At 40.1% G+C, this 12,704-nt stretch overlaps 1 protein-coding gene across 1 annotated transcript; it reads left to right on the top strand.

Moving 5' to 3' along the window:
• Positions 1-466: 466 nt before the first annotated feature.
• Positions 467-11,101, top strand: LOC104277110 (receptor-type tyrosine-protein phosphatase eta-like; the record flags this gene model as incomplete). Its single annotated transcript, XM_009873657.1, has 15 exons — positions 467-754; positions 1,003-1,137; positions 2,297-2,507; positions 2,649-2,767; positions 3,336-3,423; positions 4,470-4,511; positions 5,405-5,413; positions 5,504-5,591; positions 6,686-6,776; positions 7,626-7,699; positions 7,861-7,995; positions 8,389-8,508; positions 9,258-9,418; positions 9,886-10,021; positions 10,733-11,101. Coding segments are annotated over 15 exons (1,856 nt in total), but the record flags the coding sequence as incomplete, so codon positions are not given.
• Between the last annotated feature and the right edge of the window lie 1,603 nt (positions 11,102-12,704).

Here is a 12,704-nt window from a genome sequence, read left to right as displayed (position 1 = left end):
TGCTGTGCAGCACAGGGCTCCGCCTGCCTGGGATTGATGGCCTTTGTTGGACTCTTAATGCACGGAGCTTCATTTGTTTTCTTATTACTTGACTTTGAAAAGTTTTACATAATTACACAGGGAGTTAGGGTCAATCTATGTACTAATCTAAAAATGTTCTTAAAATAGTATGTTCAGTGGTTGAACAGCATCTTGAAAACTTTGATCTTGACAGATTCTCAACCAAAATCATCTCAGGAAATCTGTCTGCAGAGGCATGTGAGAGTGCAGAAATCTTCACTTAATGTGCTAAATACTTATGCTTATAGTGTAGCAAGCCCTTGTAGCTAGTAACTTCATCTTTAAAAAGCAGAAACAAATATTGAAGTTTTACAAATCTGTATACACAGAACTTGTAAATAGACAGCTTTTTCTATTTACTACAGTGCTTAACTCCTCTTTTTTTTGTTATTCTTTTCTCTTGCAGTTCCTGCATTAGTGAATTCATTTCAGTGTGAAGGAGTGCCTAAACAGTCTTCCCTGTTGCTGAAGTGGGAATGTCCTCCTGGTAACAATTCTGGCTTCAGAATTACAATATTTAATGATACATGGACAACAGGAAAATGGCCTCCGTCCTGCGTGAGAGAAGGCTCAGAGGAAACCTTCAGAATAGAGTCTTTAGATTATTTCAGCACGTATAATGTTAACATTGTAACTCTTTCAAATAGCTCTGAAAGCCGTGCAGTGCAGAAGATGTGTAATACGAGCATTACTGGTAAGCATTAAGATTTGAGAATGATAGATATTCATAAGACTGGGATACTAACGTCACGATTGCAGAATACCAAATGTGGTATGCAGTATGTTATCAGCATACAGATTATGAATAAAACACTACACTCAGGCAGAGACTAATGTGATGCACAATAAATATGTGTTGTATGAACAGCATCACTATTATAGTATTTTCTGGTTCAGAAAACTTACCAGTCATGAAGGTTCTAAAAATATTTCTGTTTCTAGACCCACCTGCTCCAAGCAAAGCTCCGTTAGCCAAGGCAGTCAGTCACAGCTCGTTGTCTGTTGAATTCTCCAATTTTGAGTCAGTGAATGGACCATTAAAAGCCTATGCAGTAATGATCACAACAGAAGAACAAGGTAAGATGGTGTGATATTAGCCTGTGGCTGTGTAAATCAATTTATTGGACAACGTTGTTTTTTAAACTCTAAGTAGATGTTAAATGCATAGAGAAAAAAGTTGATTCGGTATTTTCAATCATCTTTCAAAAATCACGAGGCAAATACGTTGCTTGCTTGAAGTCAGGTTTGCAGAAAGCCACTATTCCCACTCGGCTTTTTCCAGCTTGGCTTATTCTTGCATATGTCTCCTATGTATTGCCACTGTGCTGTTGTGTCAGGAATCGCTGGCAAATCAAGATGCCAAGATTGTGCAGTATCCTTTTTTTTCCCCCATCCCCACCCCCCTGAATAATTTTCAGAGCTACTAACAATAAGCAGCTTTGGAATGTGGGATGGTGGGATATTTTTCTCCCTCCATTCTTCAGCTACAAGATATCTGCAATAAGATCTTTTAAAAAGTAAAAAAGAATAAAAGAAATAGAAAGAAAACAAAGAGCTTTCCTTCTGATTTTACTTAAAATACTATTAACTGAGAGATGAGGTGCAGATGGAGGGCTTTTGAATAGCGTTGTGAGCATAACATGCCATTGGGGTTGAATGCCAGGGAAAGTAGAGGGGAGTCTATCAAACTCACCCCTTTAAAGCATCAAACCAGAGAAATGTTTTCAATTGATAAATATCTAGTGATAAATCATTAAATCAAGGAACTATGCTTTGCAGTGTAGATTTTAGTTGCGCTTCATTTCAGCCAGTGCACTAGAAGACTAAAGCAGCTGTTGGAGACATTCATATTTATTGTTTGTCTGTCGATCTTACTGTCCGTATGACAGTTGTTAGAGTGCATAGGGATATGACTGACTTGTCTAGTGAAGGTTGTCCACAGAGACACCAGAATCTGCCAGTAATGTACCTTTCCAGAGAAGCTCCACTATACAGAGTAAAAGTAAAACCTACAGGAGATAAAAGCAAGTAATGTTGGGGAGCAGGAAGGTAGTGCAGTAGATTGCCCTGCAGCGGATGAGATTTTTAGATTGTCTGTTGCGCTCAGCCTTGCAATTCAGGTGGTATTGATGGAGTAATGACAACTGTGGTTAACGTGACAATCTCAGTCACCGTGCTGATCGATACAAAACCAGTGGATGACATATGCCATATATATCCTTGTTTTATCTCCAAGGTTGTGGGCATTTGAAGTCTAAATTGAACAACACATACAAAGATTTCAAGAAGATGATGACAGCCACCTATGTGACATATGTCTTAGGTACAGAACAGGCAAAATCACCTTCTTTCCGTTCTCAGAATGGTACGAACATTGTTAGTGTGGGCAAGGGAAACACAATGTATGGCTACGAAAACGGACCACTGATTCCACTTCGTTCATACAGGTATTTACTTCAATGGTCAGTTAATTTTGCTGCGGCTGAAATCTAAAAAGAATCTAATGAAAAAATCACGGATCTTGCATAAGACTTGTTAAAATTGTGTAATGCACCTGTGGGTTTGGTTTTTTTCTCCCTTATCAACAGGGCAAGTGTTGCGGGTTTCACTAATATAACCTTTAATATGGCTGACATCATTGTGGAGGAAGATAGTTATGTATCGTTTTCACCCTGTTCTGAGGCAGTTTTGCTACCACAGGATCCAGGTATAGTTAATATCAAATATGGGACTGCTGGCTTGGCACATACACAGTGTATCTCCCTGATTATGGAGAGTTCCATAATAGCAAAACACCTGCTGGTTTCTCTGTGATGGACTGTTTCTTTCTAGCTTTGCAGTGACACTGCTCTGTAAATTTGTACCTCGCTAGTTCTGCAGGTGACCTCTTTTTTCCACGTATGACTTCTGCTGTGAAAGTAACCAGAAGCTGAGTAGCAACTCACGACGTGCTAAAAGGAATTGGATGGCACAGTGAGACTGGTACAGAAACCAGTAGTGAAAAGCAGTTGATATTCTAACAGTTCTGGTAAATTAGAAGCACCTGTATTGGAATGAAAATACTGGTCTTTTGAGACAAATTCTTTGTTAATTGGATTATTATTCTTAAGGGCCTTTCAATACTGGTACTGCCAAAGGACACGGTAAAGAACAGACATTTAGTAGAGTAGGGTGTGCTCTGTCAGTTGCAAGGTTCTCTTGTGATGTGTCAGTTGAGTTAGATCCTTACCAACGAGGTAAGTCAGTAATGAGCAAGACTTGTTCTCTTTTACCAGGTGTTATTGCTGGAGCTGTTATTGGATGCCTTTTAGCTTTACTGGCTGTAGTCGCTGTAGGGGGCTTCATATTCTGGAGAAGGAGAAGGTAATGTGTATTTATTTGTTGTGAGGAGGAACCGCCAGTATTTCACTTCTGTATCTCTCCCCTAAACCAGCTCTGTTTTATACACTTCTGTCATGATACTTTAGAATACATTGTATTAAAAATCTTGCTTATATGCTACAGGTTAGAGCTGATGTAGCAAACTAGTTAAATGACTTTGTTCAACCCCATAGTTAAAAACTAATGAGTCAAGATTTGTTTTGTTTAGGTCTTCTGAATTCATGCATGCTGATGAAGTAATTCAGTCAGAAGTGAGCAAATGTCACAGATTATTGTGCTAAAGGGCATATGTAACTGTATCTTAGATGGTTTTATTTTGAGTTATCTGTTAATCATGCTTTTTAATTGTTTGATGGCCTGTCTCATGAGACTTTCATTCTAAAGTTTCCAGAAGCTGATGAGTTGCCTAGGATTTGAGCTGGTCTTCCGACCTTTTTCAAATCATTCAGGACTTAAGATTCCATAAAAGCTGTTTCTCACTTCTGATCGTGTAGTACATCCTTTCTAAAGTGAACTGTAGGGCCCTTTAGTCCAGCTTTCTTAGTTTCTTGATTAACTGCTGTTACTTTTACAAGTGTCCAGGAGCTGTGGACAGTAATGAGCAGAGCTTCCTTTAAAGCTGGGAACAGTTTTTTTCATTCAGGTACCACTTCCAGTGCCACTGACATACCACCGTTGGAACACTTAGTGCAGGATAGTGGGATGAGCAGCAGTTCTCCTGAGCTGTTGGCTAGCAGTGCAGGTCCCTCAGATGTACTTCTTCCCCAAAACTGTGTGCTTTTTGTTCAGGCATTACACTCTAGTTCCAGCAGAAATACAGTCCCGATGCACACTCACTGAACAAAGGATGAAGTATTTTATTCTTACTCCATGTATGAGGATTGCGTCAGGAGACTTTTTTGCACCGAATGAGGTGCTTCCAAAGAAATTATTTTGAACAGGCACAGGAAATAGCTGACGTCAGAAATCTCATATGCATTTCATTAAATCTTACTGTGAACCTATTGTGTTGTTTTTTTGCGTTGTAGGAAAGATAAAAGAAATACTGAGGTGTCCTTTTCTCCGATTAAGTAAGTCCATATCCTTTCACGTGTTTTGTTCTGAGCTCAAATGTTTGCAGAACTTGCTTTGAACCCTGATATTTGTTTTCTGTGCAGTTTTATATAGAATTTTGCATGGTGAGGGAGTTGGAACTAGGTGATCTTTAAGGTCCCTTCCAACCCTGAAAATTCCATGATTCTGTGATTAATTGCTCATGGAATTTAAAGACTACAGCCTGCAGACTAAAAATCATCATATTGAGTGAGGCTTCTGGAGCTGCCACAGAGATCTGAGTGCTTGCTTCATGAATCGCCATTGGATAAACAGATGTTCCATGTGGTCTTGAAAAGGAGATGTTCGAATGAAATGCTGGCTTCCGTGCGCATTGAGGAAACAAAATTGCTGATAAAGTGCACAAATTCTGCCCTGTGGCCTGAAGTTTCCTCTGCTTTATGACTATTTTGTGCTGAGCCATTAATTTGGATAATTTTGAGATTGTAGAAGCTGGCCATGGGAGGGTAACCTCAGTGTATTGGAAATCACAGGCAGTGCAGTTGAATCACATTATTGGTTCTTGCACCAATGGTTGTGCTGATGGAAAGGCAGGGCCAGAGCATCCCATGAAGTCCCACCTTTGTAGACTTTGGTAGTTGACATTAAATGCACCAAAGAATGGGACCAATCTGATGCAAGCCCAGAAGCGGCTGACTGGCACCTTCTGTGGTATTCCTCTCTTGAAGGATGTGCTGTTCCCTCCCTGGTTTAACAGATGGGTTAAATACTATCCTGTCCCCTGCAAATGCAGAGTTTTATGGCTGCTACTAACAGTCATGCTTTTTCATTCTTAGATTTGCATACTGAAAAATACAACTGCATGTGTCTAATCAACCTTTTTTTTTTCCCCCCCTACCCTCTTCTGAAGAGTAAAGAAGTAAGTAAAGCACACTTTCTAACACATTAACTGAATTCATGGTTTATTTACCTAATACCAGTTACCAATACATGGCTTGTCTCTTTTTAGATCAAAAATGATTAAAGTGGAGAACTATGAGTCCTACTTTAAGAAGCAGCAAGCTGACTCCAACTGTGGTTTTGCTGAAGAGTATGAGGTACGTGTCCCCAGTAGAGAAAGATTCGTGACGAATGTTTTTGGAAAGGCAGATTATTATGTGTGAGGCTTACTGAAGGGCAAGAGAAGGGACCTTCACTATAGAGGTCGTTAAGCTGCATGCTTGGCTTTCCCTTCCCTGATTCAGCCCCAGATTTAGCTGAAGTGCCCGGTAATTCCTTCACATCCTGAATTATTTAATCTACCTGTGAGGTTAAAGCATGGCCTGCCAGCCAGAGCTCTCAGCAGAGATGGGATTTCCTGAGTCCTTGCCCTAGTCACACTGTGGAGTTAGCCTAGGGAAGGCTATTTAACTTCTCTGGGCTTTGGGGTTTTTATCTTGTTTTTGTTTTTCTACACAGCAAGACAGGTCTCCTGCTAGTATCACTAACTTCTTTAGTGTGTAGGTGTGATTTTTCAGACCACACCTGTGAATAGCTCAAAGGAGCAGTCAGAAACAGCAATTATGATTTGCTTAGTGACCATAGATGTTTTTCTGTGAAATGTGCTAAAGCTCAGTTGTTCCAAGGTACCAAAGACAGGAATTGAGTGTCAGTAAGGATGCTGTGTTGTCTGCTCTTAAAGAATCTCAGTTTTTTTCATCTCCTTGCAGCTATTAATTGACCTTTTGCTTTCCAGATCAAATTTTGTACCTTTGGTTGTACTTTGCAGGCTGGCGCTCCACATTGCCTTTCTCTCAGAATTTACTTCCGTCAGTCTTTTCATGCTGTACTTGCTCCCTTTCTCCCTATAAAGTCTGCAAAGCTTTATGCTAAGTAGTTCACTGCCTTGGAGGCAGAAGGAGTGTGCTGTTGATGTCTGTCTTGTATTTCTGCAAAACTCTTTTTGGGCTTCTAAAACACATCTCTGGTTATTAAACGCACTGCTATTGCGACCTTCTATCTTAATCCTTTATCAGGTTTGCCACTGTCACCCTCACACTCTGTAAAAGCATGATTTTTATCATGTACTCCACTTAAACATGCCTACTTTTAGAGCAAAAGCCAAGAGCGTTTATAGTATTTGTTTCAGTCGTATTTCTGCAAGATTCCTAAACTAGGACCTGGGTGCTCATGAATCCTTCTTTTATTGTAGGAGCTCAAGTCTGCTGGTGTTCATCAGCCCAAATTTGCTGCTGAGCTTGCTGAGAACAGGGGGAAAAATAGATACAACAATGTCTTACCATGTGAGTTACTCTCTTTGGTTTTGCATCTTCTACTTGTTGACTTTTCAGGTAAAAAGCCTTTAATTTGGCTATCTGGCTTTAATAGTACCCAGAGGTTTCAAAGAGAGATTAATGTCAACTTGCAAATGAAAGAATGTGGGCTGCTGCTTTCCCCAAATCACTCAGCAAACCTAAAGAGCTCTCCCTCAAGAATGTTCTGTGAAGTTCCCAGACTTTCCCTTAAGAAAACTCCTTAAACATTCCCTTAATAATTTTAATTTTCCATTTGTGAGAAACTCGTGGTCCAGATTGAAAAAGCTGAGGTTAACGGTTGACTACGGCCAGGTAGATGTGCAGAGCTACGAGCACTGTTGAGCCCTCGCTGGCCACCTTTACTGGTGAAGTGAGGGGTGAAGCTGCGCGGAGCTGTCTGCAGGCACCCCAGCATAGCAGGGTGTGAGAGGGAACTGGGAGACGAACAGTGATGGGTACTTAGGGATGCTTTGGAGGTGCAATGGCTGCAGGAGACAAATAACCTGGTTTTCTCTAGTAATTATAACCATAGTAAACTTCATGTTGGATTAAAAATATATAAATATGCAAAACCAAACTGTGTTTAGAAAAATAATGAAAATCTGTGTTGAGTATTCTGAATCTTCATCCTGGCCACTCATTCTTCTGAAGGCTTTCATTATAAAAATTCTCAACTGCTGCTATTTGCAAGTCCTAAAGTTATATTCTTGTTATTAAAATGCACATTGGTTTGAACATCTTTTATCTAGAAACCATGCATTAGATAAGCAGTCCTTTGCTAAACGGTTCTAGTTCTAAAATTCATAATTTTCTTTTCCTTTTTTTTTCTTTCTGCAGATGATATTTCTCGTGTTAAACTTTCAGATCAAGGCTCTACCACTGACGATTACATTAATGCAAACTATATGCCTGTAAGTTGTTTCATTAATTCAAATGGAAATATAATGTGTGTTGTTACCATGTAGGCTTAACAGTTCACAATGACATTTAAAATCAGATTTTTGTGTCTCATTGATGCATGCATGTTTGTGCATCTGTATATATATTTGTTTTGTTTTGTTTTTTCCCTTAGGGCTACAACTCAAAGAAGGCATTTATTGCTGCACAGGGTCCTTTACCCAATACGATAGAAGACTTCTGGCGCATGATTTGGGAAAAGAATATCTACTCTGTTGTCATGTTGACAAAATGTGTTGAACAAGCCCGGGTATGTTTTTATTAAAACTGAACTGTCTCTTGAAGGTGGTCGGATCTCTTCTAATTTGTTGTTACCCAAGCAGGTTGGAGACTGACTGCTTTCTTTTGAAAACCGCTTACTGGAAGACTCTTTTCTAAATTAAATAAGCCAAATTTGGTTTTAGCTTTTTCCCATTTTGTATCTGTTGATTACCAGAATAGATTGCTGTAGGAGGCTTGTGGCATTGCTGTCTTTAAGGGTGAGTTCTTCTCCTTAAAGAATGATTTTGGCAGAGCTTCTCCTGGGATAAGCTGTTGGGAAGGGTGATGTGCTTTCTGGTCCTGCTTCAGGCAATGTGTAATTTAAAACTAACAGTCAGTTGTTTCTTGCCATGTGTAATGTCTAACCTTGTAACTCTCTTAGACAAAATGTGAGCAATACTGGCCGGACAAACAATCCAAGAGTTATGGTGACATTATTGTGACAATGGTATCAGAGATTGTCCTTCCAGAATGGACACTAAGGGACTTCACTGTAGAAAAGGTGAGTACCCTCTTGGGTGTTAGTTGTTAGTGCATAAATGCCTGTACAAGTGGTTTATTGTACCACTGAAACTTCACGTGTCAAGCAACACTGGAGTGACAGGATATAATGATTTCACTAAAACTTAATCAAAGTTATCTGAGGGAAAAGGATAAGAGTAGTTTATTTTAATTTGAAGCTTTGAGTGTATCTGTCTGCTTTCTGCCCGAGTCTTTCACACTGCTTACTGACAATGAGATTCCTGTGATCTTGATGTGTCTGCACTTGTTCACATACTGTGGCTTCTCAAAACAGTGTTTTAGTAACGTACCTGGAGCTGGCCATAAGTTGTCAGTAAGACCCTCCCGGTGGCAGAAAGGGATCTGCCAGCAAAATCCAGCCTGCTAGCAGGATTTACTGATTACCTCATCAGTGATCCTGCAGCTTGTGTTTCCCTGAGACTTGCCCCAAAAGTTGCGCTTCTGGAGATACTTGTAATATCTGCTAGACTGAACAGTTCGTCCCATCTCTGTTGGCAAATGTAATGCAGTAGAGATAGGAGTAGAGCAGAAAGTAAAAGGAAATTACTTCCAAGGATTTTCTACCAGAGCAGAGGGAAGAGGTAAATTGAAATGTCATTATCAAATTACTTCATGGTTTGTAAAAAGCATCTTCAGTGAAGCTGAGCTTTTCCCAGTCCTGTGGCAGGAAGCCTTACTGTTTCTCCCTCTGAAGCTGGTTTTCCTTTTTTAAAATGTGTATTCCTCTAGTCCAACACACCAGAGAGCCACACCGTGCGCCAGTTCCATTTCACCTCCTGGCCAGATCATGGGGTGCCTGAGACAACAGACCTTCTCATCAACTTTAGACACCTTGTTCATGAGTACAGCAGTCAAAATCCAATCGACTCTCCTACTCTGGTGCACTGCAGGTAGGAGGAACATGTTTGTCACACATGTTTTTATCTTGTGGCTGTTTTAGGAACACTTGCTTTTCGTTGCGATTTTAAAAAGGAAGAGAAGTCTTTTTGCTGTTCACAGGCTGTTCAGCCTGCTGAATTAAAACTTTTCCCCTTTGCTTCAGAAACATAGCAATGTTCTGTAGGTAGGAAAATACGCAAAGCAAAATTTTGTTAGAATAGGTCTCTCCTGGCCTAGAAAACTTGGCTGAAAAAGTTGCATTTTCAAGTGCGTTTGTATGTACTCTTGTGCAAAAGCAAGGTTGGGAAGCCCAGAAGCAAGTCCTTCCTCCCTCTTGATGATGGTAAGAGCCATTCCTCTGAGCTGCAGAGACCTGATATCTGTGCCACCAGAATAACAGAAAGCATCTTACTGGCTTTTCATCAGGTGAGCAGGTCATTGAGAGAAAGCAGTAAATAGTTTTCTGGTGTCGTTGCAGCGCTGGTGTCGGGAGGACAGGGACTTTCATTGCCATTGACCGCCTGATCCAGCAGATTGAAATGGAGAATACCGTGGATGTGTATGGGGTGGTGTATGATCTTCGCATGCACCGACCTTTAATGGTGCAAACCGAGGTGAGGCTGTCCAGCACCCGGCAGCATGTTTTCCAAATGTGTAATAATCCAGGAAGGGTGGGCTCAAGATGTAGCTTGAAGGTACGGAAATACAAGATCTTAAGGGGCAATCAGAAATTGCTCTTTATTTAACTGCCCTCCTTCCTGCTTCATCTCCTCCCACAAAAGTAGTTGCAGCGAGGGGCTGTAGTATGTCCAAGCAATCTCTTTACACAGTTCTTTGTAGGACTGGCATTTCCAGCTGGAAATAATCAAATCTGGAAAAAGTGTATTTTGCAGCTTGTTTTACTCATGTGAGTTTTATCGTTATAGCTGTGAGCCAGAGTTATCTTGAGTCAAGGGGTCTCTGTGCCCATCGTTTCTTTTGTGTTCTGCAGGAACACATATGTTCCTTACCGCTTTGAACCAAAAAGGTGTGTAGATTGACTCAAGCTGATTTGAAAAAGGCTGTAAAATCTCCATCATGAACGTCTTTTAAGAAGGTGTTAGGCAGGACAGTAATTTGATCCTAATTTTTTATGGGGGCCTGATCAGATGACATCATAGGGTCCTTTCCAGACCTATTTTCTGTGAACTATACATACAATATCTAAAAAAAGTTCCATGGTGACATTCAGTGCAGTGTATCCAAAACCTGCGTGCAGGAGCAGAATTACTTCCAAAATCAAGTGTTTTCTAGAAACACATTACCTTCTCTTTTGCTCCCATCAGGACCAGTACGTCTTCCTAAACCAGTGTGTTATGGATATTATTAGATCCCAGAAAGACAAGAGAACCGATCTGATTTACCAAAACACGACAGCAATGGCAATCTATGAAAACTTCGCACCTGGGCCAGGCTTCGGGAAGGCCAACGGCTACCACGCGTAGCCTGGGAGGAGCGCGGTGTCTCCAGGAGGTGTTACCTGCGCGGAGGAAAGGGCGATGTTCTACATGTGTTTTCTGGGATCGTGTGCAGTGTCTCATGTCTGGCTTCTTCAGTTCTGCCTGCGTTCGAAGATGTGACCTACAGGAGGAAAACCACAACACTGGCAGGAGCTGCAGATTGAGATTTAAAAAGAAAACAAACCAAGCAAAACTACTTAAAGTTAACAGAGGAATCTTGCTTTTTCTTGGGAATTTAACAGTACTGATAGGTGAAATAGCATTCGCAGTATGAACAGTAAACTAGAATTTAAATATTAAAATAATAACACAAGCTTTTTATTACAATTTTATATGATTTCATTTGCAGACACCAGGCTTCTGGGCTGTTTTAACATATTTAATTATAAGTTTCAGGAACATATTTTATCTACTGTATCTGGTTACTTAGCTAATAGATATGTGCCTCTGTGATTTTTTTTTCTGTGTTCCTTTTTATTTAAAAAAGGAGTACATACAAACAGCTCCTTCAAATAGACATTTATACTTGGAAATTGTGCCTTTTCTAGTTGCTACTCTAGAAAAAAAACAGCAGAGATTCTATTTTTGTACTGAAACTCTTACTGAGAACACAGATTTTTAAATAAGGCTTATGTCAAAAGTAACTGTTGTTGCACTGTTGGCAGGACTCTCCAGAAGTTTGGAGGTGAGCTTTGTTTTTTGCATTTCACCTCAAATATCCCCTGCCTTAATGTTTCGGTGCCTCTGCTAGAGGAAGAGGAGTGTGGTCCATCACTCCGAGCTTTAACTGTAGTAAAAAAACTGAGCAAGTGAGTATGTGAATGTGTGTGCGGGGGTGTGTGCGGGTGTGTATGAAGGACAGAATAGCTCCTCCCTGTTCCTGGTTGATATTCGTGTTTTTATACAGTTTATAATGATTTATTTAAAGGTGCAATATATGATTTACTGAATAATGATCACTCTATTCTAATAGAGTTTTACTCAGGTTGGTGTCTTTTTATCATTGTTGTTGTTTTTCCTCAAATATATAAATCTGTGAAAATGTTGAAACTAAGGTTCCAAGTGTCCCAAGCACTCCCAAACAGATTGACTGGCTTTACTGTTTCTACCAAAACAAATTGCACAAAATTCTGCTGTAAAGACCAATTTCTCAGTTAATTTAGCCATTCAGATTTGAGACGCATCTTACCTGCCTGCATCTCATTGATCTCCTGTAATTGTTTTATAATTATTTGCAATATACTGCTGCTGTTGTTTCAACTGGTCTTTTTAAAAACAGAACAAGCAAGCAGAAAACCCCCAGTTGCTGATTTTTCAAGTCAAGGATTAGACTGGATTTATTTTGCTGGTACATAACTGTTAGACTTACGAAGGTATTACCAGTGAAGGACTTCTGAAGTAGCTTGGAGGGGGTTGTTTTTTTGGTCTTCGGATCATTGCACTGGTTGCGTTGCAGAGGAATATGAAGTTTATGAATAATGCTATCGAATAGCTATAAAGTGGTGAAAATCTTATGAAGGTTTAATAACCAGAGTCCCTGGAATTCTGCTGCTTTTTTTGTGTGTTTTTTTAATTATTATTTTTGTTAGTTTTAGCAGAGTTGTCAGAAAAAGCTACAGATACTAGTATATGCGGCATTACAGTGGAACCCTGTGGTCTCACAGAATCTGCTGTCAGGTGATAGAAAATGTAGGAATTCCTGGTGCACAACTGTAACTCTACAGATATCCAGAGGAATGTTTTTACAGCCTTGGTGTGAAATTGTGGCGTGCTCTGTCAGAGCAAAACTGGAGGACAA

This window comes from Apaloderma vittatum, unplaced genomic scaffold (assembly GCF_000703405.1).
Source record: "Apaloderma vittatum isolate BGI_N311 unplaced genomic scaffold, ASM70340v1 scaffold36757, whole genome shotgun sequence".
In the NCBI taxonomy this organism is placed as follows: Eukaryota; Metazoa; Chordata; class Aves; order Trogoniformes; family Trogonidae; genus Apaloderma; species Apaloderma vittatum.
This window is presented reverse-complemented; position numbering and strand designations above follow the sequence as displayed.